The sequence below is a fragment of the Equus przewalskii genome, chromosome 2 (genome assembly GCF_037783145.1).
Source record: "Equus przewalskii isolate Varuska chromosome 2, EquPr2, whole genome shotgun sequence".
Lineage (NCBI taxonomy): Eukaryota > Metazoa > Chordata > Mammalia > Perissodactyla > Equidae > Equus > Equus przewalskii.
In genome coordinates this window covers 14,722,551-14,745,044 of record NC_091832.1, presented here as the reverse complement: position 1 = coordinate 14,745,044, position 22,494 = coordinate 14,722,551, and the positions used below count along the sequence as shown (strand labels likewise).

At 55.0% G+C, this 22,494-nt stretch overlaps 1 protein-coding gene and 1 long non-coding RNA gene across 7 annotated transcripts in view; one reads left to right on the top strand and one right to left on the bottom strand.

Annotated features, from left to right (window-relative positions):
* The window catches only part of LOC139081916 (uncharacterized), a 49,909-nt gene that overhangs the window by 5,110 nt on the left and 22,305 nt on the right, over positions 1–22,494 (bottom strand). Inside the window, exons 1-4 of one of the 3 annotated variants that reach the window (XR_011537412.1) lie at positions 5,128–5,258; positions 3,755–3,869; positions 2,697–2,913; positions 1,096–1,319 (exon numbers count right to left, since the gene is read on the bottom strand). This is a non-coding gene — a long non-coding RNA (uncharacterized lncRNA). Of the gene's footprint in view, positions 1–1,095; positions 1,320–2,696; positions 2,914–3,754; positions 3,870–5,127; positions 5,259–22,494 lie in introns of those variants that run through there. The other 2 variants (XR_011537410.1, XR_011537411.1) reach the window with 2 other exon arrangements.
* On the top strand, positions 1,118–20,945 carry TIE1 (tyrosine kinase with immunoglobulin like and EGF like domains 1). Of its 4 annotated transcripts, XM_070609921.1 has the most exons (24): positions 1,781–1,887; positions 2,081–2,236; positions 5,061–5,378; positions 5,452–5,562; positions 7,032–7,187; positions 7,350–7,481; positions 7,627–7,767; positions 7,987–8,115; positions 8,886–9,031; positions 9,281–9,425; positions 11,622–11,780; positions 11,967–12,104; positions 12,302–12,598; positions 13,103–13,393; positions 13,717–13,907; positions 16,071–16,281; positions 16,443–16,553; positions 16,768–16,958; positions 17,925–18,038; positions 18,151–18,221; positions 19,176–19,216; positions 19,304–19,400; positions 19,485–19,584; positions 20,485–20,945. In XM_070609921.1, exons 2-24 carry the CDS (start codon positions 2,179–2,181, stop codon positions 20,554–20,556), a joined length of 3,420 nt encoding a protein of 1,139 aa, XP_070466022.1. In that variant the 5' UTR covers positions 1,781–1,887; positions 2,081–2,178; the 3' UTR covers positions 20,557–20,945. The 4 variants fall into 4 exon arrangements, with proteins under 4 accessions (XP_070466025.1, XP_070466022.1, XP_070466023.1 ...); XM_070609922.1 differs by lacking the exon at positions 13,103–13,393; XM_070609924.1 differs by lacking the exons at positions 1,781–1,887; positions 12,302–12,598; positions 13,103–13,393 and adding an exon at positions 1,118–1,258.

The window sequence follows — 22,494 nt, the reverse complement described above, 5'->3', positions numbered from 1 at the left end:
CCAAAAGCAGCAGGCCCAAATCTACAGGTTGGCTATGAAAAATACACGACAATTTTCAGCATCACTCAAAACAGGTCACACCATTGAGCAAACACAGACACGTTTAGCTCCACAGCCCACAGTGGAGCATGAGGCTGCCCTGCTGGGACTCGGGCAGCCTAACAACACAAGTCCTCTTTCCACTTATGGGCAAATGACAACTAACTTCATTACCTTCCCTTTTTATGTCCAACTACAGGCTATTTACTAATAACATTCTAAATCAAGGTCACTAAAACTTGGCATTTGGAAACTAAAGTTGGCATGTAGGGTTTACAAAAAAAGTCTACTTCCGTGTTCCACTAGGAAACCTGGCTGCCCTGAAACCCCTGGCAACCGGCAAAACTCCTGTACATGCCCACGTGCCAACAGCTGGAATTCCACTATGTGAAGGAAGGCGGCTTTGTCAGCAGTGAATTAGCCTCACGTGGAGCCGGGTGTAATGCTATCCTTGCCAGGGCTTTTCTAAATAAATTAGTTTCGCTCTGTCATTATCAGTTTAGTTTGTTTTGGGTTTGAGAGTTAACCTTACCATGTGTACAACTGCATATTTGTATTAACATTATTTTAGGCCTAGAATTTCCAGTGACTGAGACGTTAAGATATGCATTACGGATTGAGTATTTCGATTGCAACAGCAGATGTATACACAACTCACTCAAAATTTGTTTGTGCAGTGGTATTTCATTTGTGACCTGCTGTTTGTGAAAAGGTGCTATTTCAATTACTTGCAGCAGCATCTCAACACACATAAAAATATCCTTTTACACTTATAGGACATTGTTTTATAATACAAATCCCTGTATACAAACTCTGCAAGATTTGCACTGTATTTATCTACAGATCATTACTACTGAGTTTTATTTCCCAGTTGAAAGCGGGGAGAGCAGATGGGCCTGGAGTCTTTGGACATGCCACAGTGTCACAGAATCTCCGACTTCATTCACAGCAAACACCTGTGCCAGAATGCGTCATTTTCAAGAACAGATGCTGCCCAAATGTCCTCTGTAAGGACAGACACACCCCCACCCACCCCCAACAGCGGTCATTCTGTACCTGCAGCTCATGTTCTGTTCTGGGAACTGCCAGTGGTGGTGCCAGGTGGAGCAGCGGTGTGGGGCAGTGAGAGACGACAGGTCAGAGCAGAGGCAAGATCCATGGGGCTGTGGAGGCTTTCAAGGGGCTGGGACAGCTCCCGGGTTGTTGTCAGCCCTCAAAAGTGAGTACACCGCCTGGGCGGGCGCCTGCTGTCCCAGTGCCCAGGAATGGGTCTGGGTTTGCTGTAAAACGAATGACATTGGGCACACCATAAGCAGAAGCCTCTGTTAGTGGCTTAAGCTCAGGACTGTAAACGCAAGACTCCTTGCGTGTTCCCCTTGGTTTGCTTAATGTGTGCCCTTGAGGAGCAACTAAGTCAGAAGTTCAAGTCCCAGCCTTGCCAGGACCTCAGAGGGCCCTCAAGCACACAGGCCTCAGTTTCCCCATCTGTAAAAGGAGAGAGTTACACAAGATAGAATTGAAGGTCCATTTTTGCCCTGAGTGAGTGTTCTTTTGTTCGTTTGTGTACATTCCTGGGCCCACAAAGATCCCTGTGTTACAGACGTGACCCGCTCTCCAGGACACCCATGTAGCTGTGTCCTGGGGCACACGCATGAGGAACTGTGTGGGCCCTATTGTGTGTATGTGCTGGGAGGAGGGGAGACTCCAGAACAATATCCTCCCCCCATCCCTCCTCAATAGGCGGAAGCCACTGGCTTCCTCCCTTTCCTGCCTCCTGCAAGCCTGGCCGGCAAGACTGAGGACCACGGGGAGAAGAGAGGATGGGAAAATCAGTCCAATAGCCCCCAGGTCTGTCCTTACCACAACCCTCCCCCCACCTCAAGTGACCCCATTCCAGGGGCTTCCAGGCCACACCCATCCCCAGCCTTGCAGGGGCCAGACTCGGGGGCTCCTGGAGGCCTAGAAACAGGATAAGTCCTTCCCGCCCCTCTCGCCTGCCACCCCTCCTACCTAAGCTAAGTCACTTCCTTTTCCTCCCTAGCACCAACACACACTGACCGGCATAAGCTGAGCAGCCAGACCCAGATTAACTGACCGTGGGCCCAGCTTGTCCTGGCTGGCCTGGTCAGTCTCCGGAGTATGGTCTGGCTGGGGGCCCCTTTACTGCTCCCCATCCTCTTCCTGGCTTCTGATGTTGGTGAGTCTCCCCCAAACCACCCCTCCCAGTCAGTCCCCAAGGCCCTGGTTCTCCCCCGGGAAACCCCATCATCACCTCCACCACTTTTCTCCATACTCTGATGAGCTAGAAAGTGGGATCAGGGCCAGGGAAAACCCAGGCAGGCTCTAGAAATCACTGCAGCCTGGGAATCGAGGAGTGGGGAGAGGGCAGCAGCCACCAACTGTGCTAGACCTTAGGACAAGTGGCGACAGCAGGGCCTATGGGCCCTGTGAAGTTTTCAGGGGGTGCTCATAGGTCAGTGCGTTGGAGTCATTCAATTATTCATTTGACAAACATTTATTAAGAACCAACGATATTCCAGGAGCTGTGCTAAGTGGTGGGCCATTAGCTGAGAGGCAGGCAGCCTCCACATCTGCACACTGAGATAAAATGATGCTGAGCTCCTATGGCCATTATGGGGTTTAAATGAAGTATTTACACAGAGCACTTGGCACAGTACTGGCACCCGGTAACGGCTTCTGAGTAACTGGTAGCTGATTGCTTCAGTGCGCTGGCCAAAGAGGATTAGAACGCAGAGCTGCCTTCGAGCGGTTCACGGTCTAATGGGGGACACAGGACATGGGGTGCAGGCTAAACAGATAGACCCAGAAGCTCCAGAGGAGAATCCCAGGGGCGTCAGCTTGCTCCACCTTGGGCTAGGAGACGAAAAGAGAGCCAGGAAAGACTTCATTAAGAGTGGTGGTCTTCATTCTAGGCAGCCAGAACAACAGATGCAAGTCTCAGAGACATGGAAGCACATGAGAGAGAAGGTTCCTGGAGGGAACACAGCAGGAGGGGCAGAGTGAGAGCAGCAAAGGACTCAAGAGCAGGCACTGTGTCCTGAGGGCAATAGGGAGCCATAGGAGGCTGTAGGCCAGAGAGTCACAAGGTCTTAGACGTTGTGATCCACTTCGGAGGATGAGTTGAGGAAGGAGGGGTGAAGCTGTTGGGATGGTGCAGGTGAGTAAGGGTGAGGGCTAAAGGAGGGTGGGCCTGGAGATGGGGATGAAGTCAAGAGGCTTTGAAGAAACAGAATGTGCAGAATTTTGTGGTGGATTGGGGCAGCCAGCACAATGCTAAGAGGTGCGGACTTTAGAATGAGACAAATTGGCTCTGCCAGTTACTAATGGTATGACCTTGGGCAAATTTCTTCTCTTGAGTCTTCATTCACTGGCTATAAAATTGAGGTAATAACAGCCACCTCCTAGGATAGTTGGGATGATAAAATGAGAGAACACAAGTCAAGTGCCTGGCATATAATTGGCCTCCAATAAACATTAATTATTACAACAGGAGGAGTAGGAAAGACTCCAAAGTTTGTGTCTCAGGTGATGGGTGAGTCAGGGAGCACCGGAGAGGGGCAGGTTTGAGGAGAGCTGATGGAAATGCAGGCCCAAGCTGAGAGGCTGTCCCAGGGTCACCGACTCAGAGCTGGCAGTTAAAGCCAAGGGAGTGGATGAGCTGGCTGGAGGCGGCCTGAAGAATAATTGTTATTACCCTCGCCTGTAAATGGAAAGACATCACCTTCACTGGAGGGTGTGAGGCTCCAATGGAAAACAGGTGCTCAGCACAGGATAGGCAGTCAGCAAACCCAGCTTGACTCACGGTAGGCCTTGAAAGAACAGGAATTGATAAGCTAAGTGGCAGCCAGCAGGCAGACACAGAGAAGGAGGGGCCCAGGAGGGTGTGAGGCCTGGGGCTGAGAAGGCTCACGGGCTCTCCCTGGTCAGGCCTGGCCTCCAGACTCCAGCTCCACTTGGTCTCTCCCGACTCTCAGCCTCACACGTGTGTTCCAACCACACGGAGCCTGGACAGCCCCCTGTCCACGCCATAGGCTTTTTCACTCCATGCCTTTACTCAGGCTGCTCCCTCTGCCTGGAATACCCTTTCCTACCACTGACCTTTCCCCATCCTCATTCTCCTCACCCTCATGTCCTGCTCAGCTTTAAGACCCCGGAGCTTTGTCTCCCAGGAGGCCTGTCTTCATCCCTGCCTCCCTCACGCTGGGTTAGGCACCCCTTCTCTGTGCTCCCCACTGCACTTAGCGCCTTGCATTTGACAGGTATGGCCATGTCTGTCTCCCCAACAAGGCAGAGAGCCCTTTGGAAGGCAAAGAGTAAGGCCCACCTCCAGTCTGTGTCTGCCCCAGGCCTGCCCGCCCCAGGCCTGCCCGCCCTGTTTCTGGCCTTTCACTAGGCCCAGAGCTCCCTTCCTTTCTGCCCCACAACCACCAGGCTCCAGAAGCCAGCCTCTCCCACCTTAAATGCCAGCACTACAAACATGTCTAGGTTTCTGGAGTGACAGGGAAGGGTCCCTCCAAGACCCGTCTCTTCTCCACGGCTTCCCAGCCCGCACCCTCGTGGTGGGGGGCAGGGAGAGAGGAGCCCCTTTGCAGAGCAGTGGAAGAGACAGGTCAAGCAAGGGGGCTGATGGGGAATAAAAAGCGAGGAAACGGAGACGGAGCATCGATCATTCTTTCCGAAAGCTGGGCTGTAAAGGGAAGCCATCTGGCAGGAGAAGGGAGGGGACTGGGAGGCCAGAGAAGGGGCTTTGTTTTTGTTTTTGTTCTTCTAGGATGAAGAGGCTTGAGGGAAAGGGGCCAGCGCACCGGGAAGGGGAAAAGGAGAGGAAGGGAGGGGGTGGAAGCGCCTGATAAAGTGCAGCGCCTGGGGGGGGGGGGAGGGGGAGGGGTGGGGGGGGAGGGGGAGGGGGTGGGGGGGAGGGGGAGGGGGTGGGGGGGAGGGAGAGCAGCGGGGAGGGGTTGGGGACCCCAGCTGATCTGAGCTCTGGTGTCCCGCCCCAGGTGCGGCCGTGGACCTGACGCTGCTGGCCGACCTGCGCCTCACGGAGCCCCAGCGTTTCTTTCTGACCTGCGTGTCCGGGGAGGCCGGGGTGGGCAGGGGCTCGGACGCCTGGGGCGCCCCGCTGCTGCTGGAGAAAGACGACCGCATCGTGCGCACGCCCCCGCCCTGGCAGCCCCCGCACCTGGCCCGCAACGGCTCGCACCAGGTCACGCTGCGCGGCTTCTCGCAACCCTCCGACCTCGTAGGCGTCTTCTCCTGCGTGGGCGGCGCGGGGGCGCGGCGCACGCCAGTAGTCTACGTGCACAACAGCCCCGGAGGTGAGTCTGGCCCGGGGGTAAGGAGGGGGAGGAGGGGCTGCCTTCACCTCTGACCCCAGCCTCCACCCCTCAGCCCACCTGCACCCGGACAAGGTCACACACACGGTGAACAAAGGCGACACGGCAGTGCTGTCCGCACGTGTGCGCAAGGAGAAGCAGATGGATGTGATCTGGAAGAGCAACGGTGAGGGGGCATCTGAGCTGGTTGGGCAGATAAACCTGTAGGTTTGACACCCTGACCCCTCCATCACCCTCAGCACCCCCAGCTTTGGCCCTTTACACACCCATGACTCTGACACACCTGTTACCCCCCTGGCCCACCTCCAGGCCTGTCCTCTGCCCTGGACCCTGGGAAGCACGTGCATCCATCTCCTCTCTAGCTCTGAGCTGTCCTCCTACTGCACACAGAGGAACGGCAGCTCCCAGTCAGCTACCTCCTTCCCTGTCACCCCCAAGTCAGCACTCTGTTAAACCCTCACCTTTGACTCTCCCCTGGGAGTTAGCAGGTGCTGTTATATAGCCCACCTGGCAGGGAGCAGCAGTCCCCAGGGGGAAGAAGAAAACTGGTGACAAAGTCCCAGCACAGGCGGGGGAAGTCTAACATCTTCCAAAGATCTGTCCAGACTCACATGTGGGTGCCTGGGCAGACCTGGGGATCTCGGCCCAGGCCTGCCCCCGCCCCGGCCCTGCAGGCCCTCTGGCCACCCCATGGGAGGGAGTGGCCCCAAGATTCCTGCCGCAGCCCTCAGACGCCCAGCCCTTGGGCTGCCTCTTGTGTCCCTTGGCTCCTGAGGGAGGAGGACCCTTCTCTTGGCTAAGGGGTTTGCCTCCTGGGCTCCGGCCCCACAAATTGATAAGAGATGTGGAGAGTCAGGTAGACCTGGGCTCCCTTGAGTCTGTTCAGTCCTGAGCAGAGAGGCAAGAAGGGGGTAGGACAGGGACCCTAATATTAGGGTCTGCATGTTCTGGAGGGAGAGGAATCCCCCAGTGGATGACACCCTAACTGTGCCCAGAAGGAGGAATGGGAATTAGCCAAACAAAGAAGGAAGGAAGGCATTCCAGAAGCAGGATAAATAAGAGCAAAAGCAGGAAGCTCTGAACAGCGTGGTGTTTCTAGAAGAGAAACAAGCAATTCGGGAATTCAGGAATGTTAGGAGTCGGGCACGTGTAGAGCAGGCTGAGCAGTGGCCAGACAGATGGATAGGATGCGCCAAGGGGCTGGGTGTTGTCCTAAGGCCAGTGGAGAACTGTTGAAGGGTTTAAGAGGGGAGCTGCAGAGGACTCTGTTACAGAAAAATCACACTGCCTGCTGAATGGAGGACGGATGGGAAAGGGGGAGACTGGAGGCAGAGATTGCTTAGGAGGCTGCGGGAGGCTGGGACCTGCGTGGTGGCGGAGGGCATGGAAAGAAGCGGACTGCTCTAGGAGATGAGGAAGAGGTAGACTGAACAGGACCTGATGGTTTACCCAGTGGTTGGTGGAACGTGGAGAAGAGGATGCTTCCTGGCTTTCTGGCTTGGGTACAGACACTCACTGGTGCCTTCCCCCAAGTCTGATCACCATGCATAGTGCACATTGGTGTGGCAGAGGTGGGCAGAGGGCAGTGCCAGCTTTCATGTGGTGCTGAGGCCCCTGACCTGTTTATGCCCCCAGGATCCTACTTCTCTACCCTGGACTGGCATGAGGCCCAGGATGGCCGGTTCCTGCTGCGGTTCCCAGATGTGCAGCCACCATCGAGTGGCATTTACAGTGCTACCTACCTAGAAGCCAGCCCACTGGGCAGTGCCTTCTTTCGGCTCATCGTGCGAGGTCAGGGGCAGAGGGCAGAGGTGGTGGGGGTATGGGAAACGAGGAGCCCTGTGGGCACTTCCTGTGGGTCCCCTGGATCCCCTAGGCCCCCAGGGCTGCCCTAGTCCTCAGCAGCAGTGGTCAGGTGGGTGAGGGTCAGCTGCTGAAAGAACATTCCTCCAGGCTGTGAGGCTGGGCGCTGGGGCCCAGGCTGTACCAAGGAATGCCCAGGCTGCCTGCATGGAGGTGTCTGCCATGACCAGGACGGCGAGTGTGTGTGCCCCCCTGGATTCACTGGCACCCGCTGTGAGCAGGGTAAGGAGGACCTAGGCAGGAGAGGATGCCTGGCTGGGGGAAGACCCTCAAACCATGGAGATGGAGCTTGGGGGGTGAAAGTACCAGGTAGTTGCTACACCCTGGGGTCCGACAGAGGCCCCACACCCACATGCCCTCTTTCTAGCCTGCAGAGAGGGCCGTTTTGGGCAGAGCTGCCAAGAACAGTGCCCAGGCACATCAGGCTGCCGGGGCCTCACCTTCTGCCTCCCGGACCCCTACGGCTGTTCTTGTGGATCTGGCTGGAGAGGAAGCCAGTGCCAGGAAGGTATGGACTAACCCACTCTCCATGGTCCCTGACCCAGACCGGGGCCACAAGCTTGATCTGGACCCTTCGCTCCTGCCTGAACTTACACACCAAGCCCTCCACGATCCCTGTTCCCCTGACCAGTGCCCTCTCCACCCAGCCTATCATTACCCAGACCCCAGCTGTGCCCTTGTTACCCCCTGGCCTGTGCCCCTGTAACCACACCTCCTCTGTTCCCAGCCTGTGCCCCTGGCCATTTTGGGGCCGATTGCCGCCTCCGGTGCCAGTGTCAGAATGGCGGCACTTGTGACCGCTTCAGCGGCTGTGTCTGCCCCTCGGGGTGGCATGGAGTACACTGTGAGAAGTCAGGTATGAGCTCAAGGGGCTGTGAGACCCCCTCGAGACAAGTCAGCATTCACCAGGCATGTCTCCCTGTTAGTACTCAAAGTCTGGAAGGAGTTCTCACCACTCAGCCCACCATCCGTCCAGGGGTGGGCAGCAGCCCAAGTGTGTGGGAGCCCAGAGGAGGCCCCTGAGCAGTCTGAGAGGGTCAGGGAGGCCTTCTGGGAAGCGGTGAGGTCTGAGATGGGATATGAAGGATGAGAGAGATGGCCGGGGAAAGAGCATAGGCAAAGGCCCAGGGGTTGAGAACCCAGGCTCAGGTACCAGGACAGTGGAGTGGAGGAAGGCTGGGGAAGTGGTCAGAAGAGGTCAGATCTTGGGAACGTTGAATGGCAGGCCAAAGAGTCTGCACTTAATATGACAGAGGTGGTAGGGAATTGTTGAAGAGGCACAGGTGGTCAGACGTGTGTTTGAGAAAGGGCCCCAGCTGCTGAGTGGAGAATGGAAGCAGGAGACCCCGGGGGATCTGTAGCAGGGCCCAGAAACGAAGGAGGCCTGACCCGGTGTCCAGCTGTGAGGCTCGGGAGGGGCCTGGGTGCAGTATGAGACGATGTCAGGAGGTGGCGGGGTGCGGGAGGTGGGCTCTGCGGCTATCAGAGGTGGGGAGGAGTGACTCGGGTGACTCCCTGGAGGGTCACGTGGGACTTTGCTGGCTTTCAGACTCGGGTGACTGGGCAGATGGTGGTCAGTGTCTGCCCCTGTGGGGGCTCTGGGATGAGTGTCCTCTCTCTCCCCAGACCGGATCCCCCAGATCCTTGATGTGGCCTCAGAACTGGAGTTCAACTTAGAGACAATGCCCCGAATCAACTGTGCGGCCGCGGGGAACCCCTTCCCGGTCCGGGGCAGCATGGAGCTCCGCAAGCCAGATGGCACCGTCCTCCAGGTGAGCCCCGGTGAGCCCTAACCCAGGGCCCCGTCCCGCCAGCTCCACAGTTGACCCCTCAAACCCCGACCCCTCAGGGCTTTCAATGGGCTCTACCCACTGACCTGGCCATGGCTCACATAGGGTTGGGCTGATTGTTGAGGGGCTGCCACCTGGCTTCTGTCCTCTCATCAATCCAGACAGACACATGCGGTTCTGCCACATAGGGCACATTGTCTGTGGTCTGTCCCCTTCCCCGGTCTCTCTCAGTCCACCAAGGCCATTGTGGAGCCAGACAGGACCACAGCTGAGTTCGAGGTGCCCCGCTTGACCCTCGGGGACAGTGGGCTCTGGGAGTGCCGGGTGTCCACATCTGGTGGCCAAGACAGCCGACGCTTCAGGGTCAACGTCAAAGGTCAGTGATGTCCTGGGGCTGTGGAGGATGGACAGTGGGCAGAGTGGGCACTAGTCAATGCTGCTCAGACTGAGCATTGTAGCAGGAAGGGCAAGGGCATCTAAGGTCACAGCCCAGCACCAGGCAAAGAAGAGGGCTTGGGATCAACCAGAGGCCTGGGCTGGGCACCCTCAAGGCTGGGGACAAGCTCAGTCCCATCTGGAAAGGACATCCCGTGCCTCAGAAGCCCAACACCTTCCAGCCTTGCCCAGCCTCCTGCCTGGCCGTGCTTCCCCTCTCCACCTCCTGCAACCCCTCCTGGCAGACACACACAGGGTGCCTTTAATTGTGCCTCTGGATGCTGCCTCCCGACTCTAAGTCACATCCCAGGGCACTCAGTGCTAGAACAGGGGAGCGCATGGGCTGTGGGGCGCAGAGGGTGGCCTGCTCACCTTCCCAGAGGTGCTGCGTTGGAGTCTCCAGGGGAATGAGGAGGGAGCCACCCATGCCGGGATTGCTCAGAGCAGAGCACCCGACTGACCGGGGTCTGGGTGACCCTTCACTTCCTCCAGCACCACGAGGCCTTGGCCATTCACACTCTCTGCTGCCCCTTGGCTCCTCCTTCCCTCTACTCCTGACGTCCCCTCCTTCCCCACAGAAGCCCAGACCTCTCTCTCACCTTCCTCTTTCTCACTGTCAGACTCTGCTTCTCGCTTGCTCACCAGCCCCCTCCCATGACTTTGCAGCCCCTCCACCACCAGGAAATATGAGCATGGCCCCAGGGCTCCACCTGCAGCCTTTCTCTCCTCACTCTCCCCAGCCTTTGGACCCAGACAAGCTGGATTCGAATCCTCACTCTACAAATTCCTAGTTCCATCACCTTAAGCAAGTTACTTAGCCCCTTGTAGCTAGTTGTTTCTCTCTCTGAAAATGAGATATCAGTGCTCACTTGATAGGGTTGCTGTGCAGATTAAATTAGATGATGCATTGAAGCATTCAGCATTGATGCAGAGTATGCACTCAATATATGTTGACATTTATTATCATTTAAAATGTGATTTACTCCGAAGATTTCACTGGCCCCCTGGCAACTCCCAGATATGATCTGCAGCCTGGACCCCTCTCCTGAGCCCCAGATCCATTTGGTGGGACCTCCATGAAGTGAGATCTGGTTTTGAAGTCAGTGTGGAAGTTACCTGGTGTCTGATTCAGGGGCCCAGCTGCCTCCTCATCAGCTAACCCCCTGCATGAGCCATGGGCACCGGGGGTTCCAGAGGATCCAAACTGGGACTTCATCTCTCTCCAAATCAGCACCTCCTCATGACCTGCTCATTTCTGTCTGACGCCATTGTTCCTCTCCACCCGCTCAGCTCATAACCCTCCATCCTGCTTGACCTACCTGCCTTCCCTCCCTTGCTTCCATCCATCCGTCCATACATTCTTCTTAGAAAATCTTCTTAGTAAATGTTTGGAAGAAGCAAGGGAACCAGTTAAGGCATCAGTGCAATAATCTGGAGAGAAAGCTAAGACTAGAACAGGGCCAGTAACCATGGAGTGAGGAAGCAGGGCAGGAACACAAAAGCTGTTTTGGGGTAGAACTGACTGATTTTAGCTCAAACCCTGACTCCATCTCCTCCTGGCTGCATGTCCCTAGACAAGTTCTTCAGTGTCCCTGAGCTTCAGTGTCATCATTCATAACACAGGAGCAATGAGCCCCATCTGAAATGTGGTTCTCAGAATTGGGGACCATGCATATGAAGCATTTAGGACAGAGCAGGTGCTTCATCACTGGCTAGTTTTGTTTTGTTTTGTTTTTAATTAAGAAAATGATGAATGATGGGGGAAGGGTGGAGAGCAGGCTGACACCATGTTCTCTCCCTGCCTTGGGCTTCAGCCGCTCTGTCCACCCCCACACTGCATGGGCATATTGTGCTCCCCTAAACCCTGTTTGGACATGTCACTCCCGCACTTAACATCCTTTGGGATACCCTCATGTCCTTATTCCCAAGACCTTGTGCCCCAAGCTGCCCAGGGGGCAGAACTCTGTCCTCCTTGGGCCCTGGTCATCTGTTGAACTTGGTCTCTCCCCAGCCCAGAGGGTCTCCAAATCCAAACTGAGACCCGAGGTGTCTTTGATGGCCAGGGCCCAGAGTCCTCTCATTTTCCTGAGGACTGGGTAGGCTGTCTGGCCATGCCTTATGCCGAGTCTCCTGGCAGTGCCCCCAGTTGCCCGGACTGCTCCTCGGCTCCTGGCCAAGCAGAGCCGCCAGCTTGTGGTCTCCCCACTGGTCTCCTTCTCTGGGGACGGACCCATCGCATCTGTGCGCCTGCACTACCGGCCCCAGGACAGCACCATGGACTGGTCAGCCATTGTAGGTGAGTGGGAAGAGAGCTGGGGTGGCAGGGGGCTGGGGCAGGACAGGGGTGTTGGTCATAGGAGGGAAGAAGGGGAGAATGGAAAGGGAGGGAGAATGGCGTAAGGAGAAGAGAGGGCTGAGGGGAGAATGGCAGGTCTAGAAGCAGTTGGAACTGAATAATGTGTGCTGTGCACCCCACCCCCAGTGGACCCCAGTGAGAATGTGACGTTAATGAACCTGAGGCCGAAGACGGGATACAGTGTCCGTGTGCAGCTGAGCCGGCCAGGGGATGGGGGGGAGGGAGCCTGGGGGCCTCCCACCCTCATGACCACAGACTGTCCTGGTGAGAAACCAAGAGTCGTCCCTTCCTGTCCCTCCAGGGGCCACTGTCCTGTACACTCAGGGGTTGTCATGTCTTGTCCACCTCAGGGGCCCCTGCCTTTCCACTGGAGATTCTCCCACCCCATCCACCAGGGATCACTGTCCTGTCCTGCCCCAGGGATCCACTGGACAGTTCTGACCCCTGACCTCTGGCTTCAGAGCCCTTGTTGCAGCCATGGCTGGAGGGCTGGCATGCGGAGGGCCCTGACCGCTTGCGAGTAAGCTGGTCCTTGCCCTCGGTGCCTGGGCCACTTGTGGGCGATGGTTTCCTGCTGCGCCTGTGGGACGGGGCACGGGGACAGGAGCGGCGGGAGAACGTCTCGTCCCCCCAGGCCCGCACCGCCTTGCTGACGGGACTCACGCCTGGCACCCACTACCAGCTGGATGTGCGGCTCTACCACTGCACCGTCCTGGGCCCTGCCTCGCCCCCCGCACGCGTGCTTCTGCCCCCCAGTGGTATGCTGGGGAAGGGGGTCACAGGCTCGGGATGAGAGGGGTTTAGGAGACTGGGTGGACATGGACAGAAAACATGGGCATGAGGAGGACCCAGGATATCAGGCAGACATGACACAGGGAGGACATGCGACGGGGGAGGTATAGAATACCAGGAGCTTATGGGGTGGAGCAGAGCATGGGGAGGTCACAGTTCATGTGGAGAAGAAGGGTCATGGGAAGGAGGATGTGAGACTTGAGGGAATACAGGGCATGGGGGGGACATGGGAGGATCTGGGACACCAGGAAGATACGGGATATGAGGAGAACGAGGGGAAGCAGAAGCTCAGAGGTGGAGGAGGCTATAGAGAAAGGAATTTAGGCCAGCAGGGAGGGTGGAGGTTGGCAGGGTGGCTCCCATTCTAGGGTCCACAGAGCAGAGGACCCAGCTAGAGTGGACCTGCCTGACCCCACAGCTACATAGCCTGGTCCTGTCTGAGCCATGCCTTCCCACCCCCATCTTCCCAGGGCCCCCAGCCCCCCGACACCTCCAGGCCCAGGCCCTCTCAGACTCTGAGATCCAGCTGATGTGGCAGCGCCCAGAGGCTCTGGCTGGGCCTATATCCAAGTACATCGTGGAGGTACAGGTGGCTGGGGGCTCAGGAGACCCACTGTGGATGGATGTGGACAGGCCCGAGGAGACAAGCACCATTGTCCGCGGCCTCAATGCCAGCACACGCTACCTCTTCCGTGTGCGGGCCAGTGTCCAGGGTCCTGGTGACTGGAGCAACATGGTAGAAGAGTCCACTCTGGGCAATGGTGAGAGAGCAGGTCCCACGGGGACTCCTGGGCCTAGGGTTGGTCTCAGTGCTCTCTCCCTCCACATGATCCTGCCTTGAAGCTGGGGCATTCTGGGCCCCTCCCGACAAGTGACATGAGCTTTGGTACTGGGGGCCCTGACCCTCCCCTTCTTATGATCTGCTCTCTTAGGCAAAATCATCACTCCAGTGACCCACTGTCCCTAGGCCTCACATCCCCCTCCCCAGTACTGGGATCTCTGACCTCTCCCTCTGTGCAAGCCCATGGTGGCCTCTGGGTTCCCTAACCCCCACCCCCTGATCTGCCCCTCTTTTTGTGTCTAGGGCTGCAGAGCGGGGACCCAGTCCAAGAGATCCGGGCAGCTGAAGAGGGCCTGGATAAACAGCTGATCCTGGCTACAGTGGGCTCCGTGTCTGCCACCTGCCTCACCATCCTGGCTGCCCTCTGCACCCTGGTGTGCATCCGCAGAAGCTGCCTGCATCGCCGACGTACCTTCACCTACCAATCAGGATCGGTCAGTCATCTGTGCCCGCCCCAGGGCGCATATGTGCAGACCCTGTGTACACACAAAGTACTTGTACACCTCGAGTGTGTGTGTCTTTATGTGGTGGGTATAGACTATACTCAATGACACTCAAGGGCACAAAGTATATTTTTCTTTATTTCTCTAGAACTGAACTCAGCTCATGAGCCCGTTTATATTAGTGGTGAAACATTTACTATTACCAGTTCAGAGGAATTTCGATATGTCACCATGGTCAATTCGGGATCTCCCCCTTCTCCCTAGGGGGGATCTAAGCCCAGGTAGCATGGTGATGTCGTGGAGGGACACCTGGGCTTCATGCTGGCCTCTGTCCTGGCAGGCCCTCCTGGACTTGGGAGACAGCCTCCATCTGCACACATCTGTGGCTGATGTCCTCAGGCGTTCTGTGGCCTCCTGCCCACAGCCCACTCATTCTGTGAGCTCCTCATTCCATCCTCCATGCTTGTGAATCCCAGGGCCTCCTTTGGGAGACTTAAGGACTCTAGGGTGCCTCCCTGTGTGGCGCGGAAGGCAGCATATTCTGTGGCCCTCAGATCCATTGCCGCATCCCCTCACCGAGCTGTTTCCACCACTCTCGAGTTGCGCTTCCCTGTAAACCTGTCTGAGCTCTCTGTCCTTCTGTAGTCCACACCCTTCCAGCACACAGGCCCACACTCAGGGGTGCGAGTGGGGATGCACTGCTGGCTCCTCTCCAGGGACCCAGCATCACCTCACCTTGTCACCTCCTCCCATCTCTCTCTCCCACCCGCCGGTCCTATCTCTTCGGAGATCTTCCCCACTGTTGTCACTTATGATCCAAACTCTGCCCTTGGTCCTCCAGGCCTGGACTCTTATATTTAGAGCCAAGCTTTGGCATTTCAAAAAACCCCTCTTCTCTCTCAAGGGCTGATCCTTGTGATAGAAATCCTAGTGTCCAAGGCTATTGTCTCTGTCATGCTTTGAAAATACTCCCTTCAGAGACTCAATTGGCTCCTTTGTTCCAGACTGCTTTGGCCCTCCCTCTGAGGTCAGTGCCACAGAAAGCTGCCACTGCTGTGGTGGCGGGAGGGCAATGGGTACCAGTGTGGAGGGAAGGAGGTGGGAAAGCAGCCTTAAACATATATATTTTCCTAACATACATCAAGATATACCTACATATGTCTGCGTGTGGGTGGGTGTAACGTGAATGTGTGTGCCATATATGAGTACATGTGTGCATTCATTTGTGGGTATATATGTGTGTATCCCTGATAACGTGTGTCCCTGTGCTTGTGTTCTTCCATGTGCACATGTGCATGTGTACCTTGGCTGGATGCACCTGTATACAGTGCCACCACTAGAACATGCATGTGCATTTTTATGTGTGCCTTCAGCTTGCCGTGTTTCATGTGAATCCATGTGACCCATGTCCCGAACCCTCACCCATCAAGCTTGGCTTCAGCTCACTTAGGGAGCCCCACCACTGGGTCTGTCTTCACCTTCTTCCGGTTCTCATATTGGCAGCCCCTTAGTCCTGTTCAGCTGTTTCCTTTTGCTGCCATCAGCTCTGCCCAAGTGGCCCAGCTCCTCCTCAATGTGGAAAGTGGACATTCCTCTTTGTTATGCTCTATCTTCAGGTCCTGGGTGGTCCATAGATGGACACCAAGAGGGTAGACTGCTGTGGAGAAGAAAACCCCTCCACTGGCACCCAGCAGCTCAGGGCTTAGCAATAAATGTACCCCAGCCCCCTGCCCAAGGCTGGAATCCTCTCCAGAGCATCCCTGGGGACAAAGAAGCCTGGTTGTGGGATCAGTATAATAATGGGAAGCTCACTGCTTCCATCAAGCTCATTCCAGTTCCTTTCTGTTCCAAATGTTAGAAATGTCATCCTTCCATTGACTCACTCCTTGTTCTTCCAGAACCCCACACACCTGAACCCCAGGCTGTGGCCGTGGACACCTGTCCACCTGATGGCCCACTCATGGCACCAACTCCCATGATTCTGTCTCAGTATGTGTCATCTCTCTGTATGTCTGTCCCTGGCTGGCCACCAGGGTGCCCTCTGTCTGGGTCTCTGTCCATTTGTCTAACCACTCTTTGTCTGCCTATCTGTGCCTCCTGCTGTCCCCATGTCTTTTGCCTGGACTGTCTGCCCACTTGTCCCATCCTGTGAAGGGCGAAGAGACCATCCTGCAGTTCAGCTCAGGCACCTTGACGCTGACCCGGCGACCGAAACCACAGCCTGAGCCCCTGAATTACCCAGTGCTGGAGTGGGAGGACATCACTTTTGAGGACCTCATCGGGGAGGGGAACTTCGGCCAAGTCATCCGAGCCATGATTAAGAAGGACGGGCTCAAAATGAATGCAGCCATCAAGATGCTGAAAGGTCCACTGGGAGTGACCCCTGAACCCAGCCCCAACCCTCTCCTTTGTCCCACTCATCCCAGGCCCCACCTGGCTCCCTCCAGTAACTGACCCCAGCCCTCACCAGCCCATGCCCTTTCTCCAGAGTTATTTCTGGCAAGTGATACTGGATTCTTTGCACAGAGTATGCCTCTGAAAATGACCATCGTGACTTTGCGGGAGAACTGGAAGTTCTGTGCAAATTGGGGCATCACCCCAACATCATCAACCTCTTGGGGGCCTGTGAGAACCGAGGTGAGCCCCCAGTTCATCACCTACCCCTTCTTCCAAACCTGCATCATCAGCCACCACCTCCTCCACATCAGTAGCTTGCTGGGAGCTTCAGGTTACCTAAACTTCACTAGCAATTCTCCTTCATGCTTCAGGCCCCTGTATGTTACCATTGGGTACCTGCTGCCACCCCAGGCTGCCTGTAATAAACCACCATTGTACATCTCCTCACCTCCAGGTTACTTGTATATCGCTATTGAATATGCCCCCTACGGGAACCTGCTAGATTTTCTGCGGAAGAGCCGGGTCCTGGAAACGGACCCAGCTTTTGCTCGAGAACATGGAACGGCCTCCACCCTCAGCTCCCGGCAGCTGCTGCGTTTTGCCAGTGATGCTGCCAATGGCATGCAGTACCTGAGTGAGAAGCAGGTGTGTGTGTGTTGGGGGCATGCTAGAGAGATGAGAGGAGACCACTGGCCCGACTTCAGGAGATAAAATCAGCAGGCTCTAATTGGATGTGGGATTGAGAAATAGAGAGGACATGACCCCGAGTTGCTGGCCTGGGTGAGTGGGTAAGGGCACAGGACGAGAAGCAGGTCTGGAGGAGGTGTTGGAGGTGAAGCATCCAGGGGACATCTTGGTGGAGGTGTTGAGTTAGCAGTTGTAGATGCCTGCCTAGATGTCAGGAGAGAGGTCTGGGCCAGAGACAAGCATCTGGGAGTTGTCGCCACACAGATGGTGATGCTAATGGTGAGGGAGTGGGTGAGACCCAGCAGGAGAGGGTGAGGGTGGAGCAGAGGATGGAGGCCTGAGCCCCAGTCCAAGGACATTCTGCTTGAATGAAAGGAGAGAGGGGACAGTAGCAGGAAGGGAACGTGAGGCTGAGCGAGGGGAACATGAGACTGAAGGAAGGCATTTTAAAGTTAGGAAGGTCCTGAGTATCTTTGAAAGCAGAGGGGAAGAGCCCATTGCAGAGGGAGGGGTTGATGGAGAGAGGCAGAGGGCCGAGTGGGAGGATTTAGAACTCAAAGGAGGTCACTTTGGGCAAGAGAAGAGCATTTCCTTTCTCGTTAGTGAGGAGAGGGGAGAGGTTGGGAGAGAGCAGGGAGGCAGCATGTGAGAGGGAAGGTGCAGTGTGGTCACTGGGGAAAAGCCCACCATTGTCTCAGAAAGAGGGATACAGCCTGAGTTGGCTACGGCCCAGGTTATAGGAAGGTAGGGATGACAGCCAGCACTGTGATTTTTCTCAGGCAAGAGTCACTGATCCAGGGCGAGGCCTAGGTGGGTAGAGAGAAGAGTAGGGGGCTAGCAGAGGCACGGAGGGCCCCACAAAGACTGGCCCGGAGCCCTGGACTCACTCGTCCCCCGTCTCCCTGACTTCCGCTCTGCCTGCAGTTCATCCACAGGGACCTGGCTGCCCGAAATGTGCTGGTCGGAGAGAACCTGGCCTCCAAGATTGCAGACTTTGGCCTTTCTCGGGGGGAGGAGGTTTATGTGAAGAAGACTATGGTAAGTCTCAGCCAGTCCTGCCCCTCAGGGCTCATGCCTGGCCCCTGCCCCCCAAGATCCCTTAAACAGGCCCTTCCTTCTCACCCAACCCCTCAAACCCACTCTCTCCCAGGGGCGTCTCCCCGTGCGCTGGATGGCCATTGAGTCTCTGAACTACAGCGTATATACCACCAAAAGTGACGTGTGAGTGTGGGGGTGGGAAGGGGCAGGAGGGCTTGGTCCCCCAAGGATGCACGCAGGCATCTCATACATGTCTCAGGTAGTCCAAGGCACGACTTGGGCATCCCTAGAGTGTGTTCCAGGTGTGACACAGGTCTATCTTGGGTATACCTTGGCAATGCCCAGCATCTTAGTGGGAGGGTAGGGGGCTAACTGGAAGGAAGTTTTGTCTTGGTAGGTGTTTCGGGGTAGTATTGGGGTAGGGGTACTTTAGGGCAGTCTTTGTCTAACAGACTGGGGGATGCCTTGGAAAGATTTTGGAATGCTAGTGGTAATGCCTGGGTAGATGGGGAGACCACTCAAGGAATGCTCTCCACTTCCTCTCTGAAGGGCAAGGTCATCCCCACCTGGGGACCTAACCAGAGCGTGACCTTCAAGACTCCTCCTCTCTGCTCCCCACCCCCAGATGGCCATCTTGACACACCCCTGCTCCTCTCTCCAGGGAACCTGGCCTGCCCAACCCACCAGTCCTGGCTCTGCCCTTTGGCCCCAAGCCCTTTGGCCTTGGCCTGCCTGGCTCACTGGCCATCATACCAACCACCCCTCTGACCACTACTTGCCTGCTTCCTGCTTCTGCCCCAAGACCCCCTAGATTCCCTGCCCCCACTAGAATTCCCACCCTGGTTTCACCTGACACTCACCTGCATGGAGGTTGTGACAGTGTGAGAGGCAGTTAAGAGCACAGGCTATGGAGCCAGACTGCCAGGGTTTGAATTCGGCTCTGCCACTTACCAGCTGTGAGACCTTGGGCAAGCTAGCTAACCTCTCAGTGCCTCCATGTCTCCATCTCACCAAGGCCAAACACTTGCAGAGTAGACACATGCAGGGGCTGGGAGGGGCTGCACACCTGGTAGGTAGATGATAAGCTGCTGGGCCACAGGGCCTACAAGGTAACCAAGTGCACCCTCCTCATTTCAGTTGGTCCTTTGGGGTCCTCCTCTGGGAGATCGTGAGCCTTGGTGAGTCCTTGACCCTGAGTCCTCAGTGCCCCTATGTTATCCCACCTGGGGCCCGTGGGCTGAGAAAGCTTTTGTCCCCTCCGGCAGGGGGCACACCCTACTGTGGCATGACTTGTGCTGAACTCTATGAGAAGCTGCCTCAGGGTTACCGAATGGAGCAGCCTCGTAACTGTGATGATGAAGTGTGAGTCACCTCAGCCTTCAGCCCTGTGACCCCCATCACCCTAGGTAGCCCTGACTCCTCATCTCAGCACCGCCCCCTCTGCAGGTACGAGCTGATGCGTCAGTGCTGGCGGGACCGTCCATATGAGCGACCTCCCTTTGCACAGATTGCACTGCAGCTGGGCCGAATGCTGGAAGCCAGGAAGGTGAGGAGACCCAGGGTGAAGCGGGTGGGGCTCACTAAGCTCAAAGGGGGTCCCCTATTATAGGAGCCAGAAAGCAGCAGCTTCCATGTCCCTGTCCCCACCACTGGCTGCCAACACAGCTAGGCCAGCCCCAGGATGCAGCCTCCCTTTCCAGTTCGTGTTAGGTTGGTCACTAGGCCCTTCTGACCTCTTCCAAGGCCACTGCTTAATGCCAGCAGGAAATCCCTCCCCCTAGTCCCAGGTCCCAGACACTGGGGCCATCAGCCTGTTCTCATTTGGGACACCTCTTCTCACCTGGCACAGAGCCAGAGTGCAAGCCATGAATGGTCAAGCAACCAAATGGGTGGATGGATGGATGAATGAATGATACAGTAATTGAATGAATAGAATTAGTGGATGCGTGTTACAATAATCATACAAATAAACACTTTAACTGAATCTAATAACCATGTGAATAAACAAATTATCAAGTAAATACAAATGAAAAAATACATGAGAATGCATAATATGATGAGTTCTTCATATGAATTAATTAATGACTAAATAACTATAGGAATTAGTAAACTATCTTAAGAATGAAGGAATGATCAAATAACCATATATATGGGTAAATCATCAAAAATAGCCTTTTGAATAAATGAATAAGTAAATGAATGAATGAATGCATGAGCAAACAATTCATTGGATGAGGGCATGAAAAAACTCCTCTCTAACAATTGTTTCAAGGGTCTCACCTGAGCCCCCCACCCACCACCCTGACGCCCTTGACCACGGGGCCATCTTGAGTCTCCAGAACAAATCAGTGTCTCCTCAAACGCCCCAACCACATGGAAGTCAAGGACCTCTAGGCCAGAGGCACCCCCATCCCTGGCCCCCACTAAAGCTTGCTCTGCTCCCCAGGCCTATGTGAACATGTCGCTGTTCGAGAACTTCACCTATGCGGGCATTGACGCTACAGCTGAGGAGGCCTGAGCTGCCGTCCAGTCAGAACCTGGCTCTGCTGGCCAGAGCAAACTCCGCTCTCCAGTCTGTGACTTCTGACCCGTGTAGCCTCTGACCTGAGCTGCCTCAAGGAATTTTTTTTAACTTAAGGAAGAAAAGAGGGGATCCAGGGATAGGGTGGGCTTAGGGGAGTTGAGTCCTCATCCTTTGCAGTTGCTCCCATGCCTCCTGCAGCTACTCTGACAGCTACCCCTCACCTCCTTCCTTCTAGTTCAGCTGCTTCACATATGTGCTCCTCATTCTGCTACCCACCGCACCCCCTACAAATCCTACCTCAGCTCCTCCACCCAAGCCAGCACCCAGCCACTCCCCACTCCTGGCCTTATAATCAGAAAAAATAAATGCTCTGAGAACCTCTATCCAATGTCTACCTTTTATTGCTGGCCAATCAAGGGGAAAAGTTGAACCAAAGAGGGAGAAACTGGACTTTCCAGGAGAAGAAACACTGTCCCTAGTTATATTGTCTTAGGCCCAAGCCCTCTGTTGGGGTTGCCTCTCCATGATGAGAGATGTTCTGGAAGACCCATTTTACACATGTACCACCCCTCACATCTCTCTCATAATGGGAAGACCAATTTCCCCCTGGTCTCTTCCTTGCTCTCCAGCCTCCATCCCCAGCACGTCTCCCTACATCTCTAGGTAGCTATCAGCCTAGGATTCTTTGCTTTGTCCAAACAGTGCATGTCTGGATCGTCTATGACCCAGCCTCAGCTCAAACCGACACCTCAACACCAGACAGATTCTGGCCTGTGTTGAGCTCCCACTTTTCCTTCTGTCTCTAGGCAGCCTTCCCTGGCTTGGTAGCCACCTTACTGCCCAGCTTGTGGGCTCTAAAGGAGGAAGGCAGGGGTCACTCCCAACTTCAGCCAGCCATGGTGGGATTCCTTTGTCTTCCTCAGAGTCTCATAGTGTTCTAGGAGGTTCTCTGTCCTGAAAGCTAGTCCCATGTTACTATCCCATGCTGTGTGGCCTTCAGCTTTACCTAGCTTTTGGATTTATCACTGCTGGCCTCAGATTTCTCTCCTGCTGGTCCTTTGGAAACAAGACTTGTCTTGCCTCACATATTTTTTTGATGAATCAGATGAAATCAAAGAAGGAATAGCATGGTATGGCACTGTCTTGTCTTGGTAATTATAGCTATTCTAACAGGGTAAGGTGATATCTCATTGTAGTTTTGATTTGCATTTCCCTACTGATTAGTGATGTTGAACATCTTTCCATGTGCCCGTTGGCCATCTGTATATCTTCTTGGGAAAAATGTCTGTTCACATCCTCTGCCCAGTTTTTGATCAGGTTGTTTTTTGGTTGTTCAGTTGTATGAATTTTTTATTATTTTGGAGATTAATCCTTGTTGGATATATGATTTGCAAATATTCTCTGTGGTTAGGAGCATAGATTCTGGAATCACATGGACTCATGTCCAAGTCCCTGCTATATCACCTACTATCTGTGTGACTGTGGTCAAGTCACTTATCCTCTTTGAGCTTCCGTTTTCTCCTCAGAAAAATGGGGTTAGTAATAGTGACTTCACTATTGCTAGTAGTAAATGAGACCACACAGGTACGTTTTTCATAGCACTGGGCCTGGCACATAGTAAACATACAGTAGGTGTCAGCTGATATTACATACAAATGCAGGAAGTTGGAGGGGTGGTGATTATCACAATCTGTATTCCAAAAAGACATTGGTTGGAGTACGGGGCTAAGCTTAGGAAGAAGAAATTAACTGGAGTAAATGGGAGACTATGCAGGATGAGGGAGCTGGAATGTGCTAGAATAAAATTTCAGATCCACTGCGGGGAAATTGCCAGGTTCAGGATGTGCGGATTAAAAAGTTGTCCCTCAACCACCAACTGGGATAAAATATTTGCAAATCATATATCCAACAAGGGGTTAATCTCCAAAATAC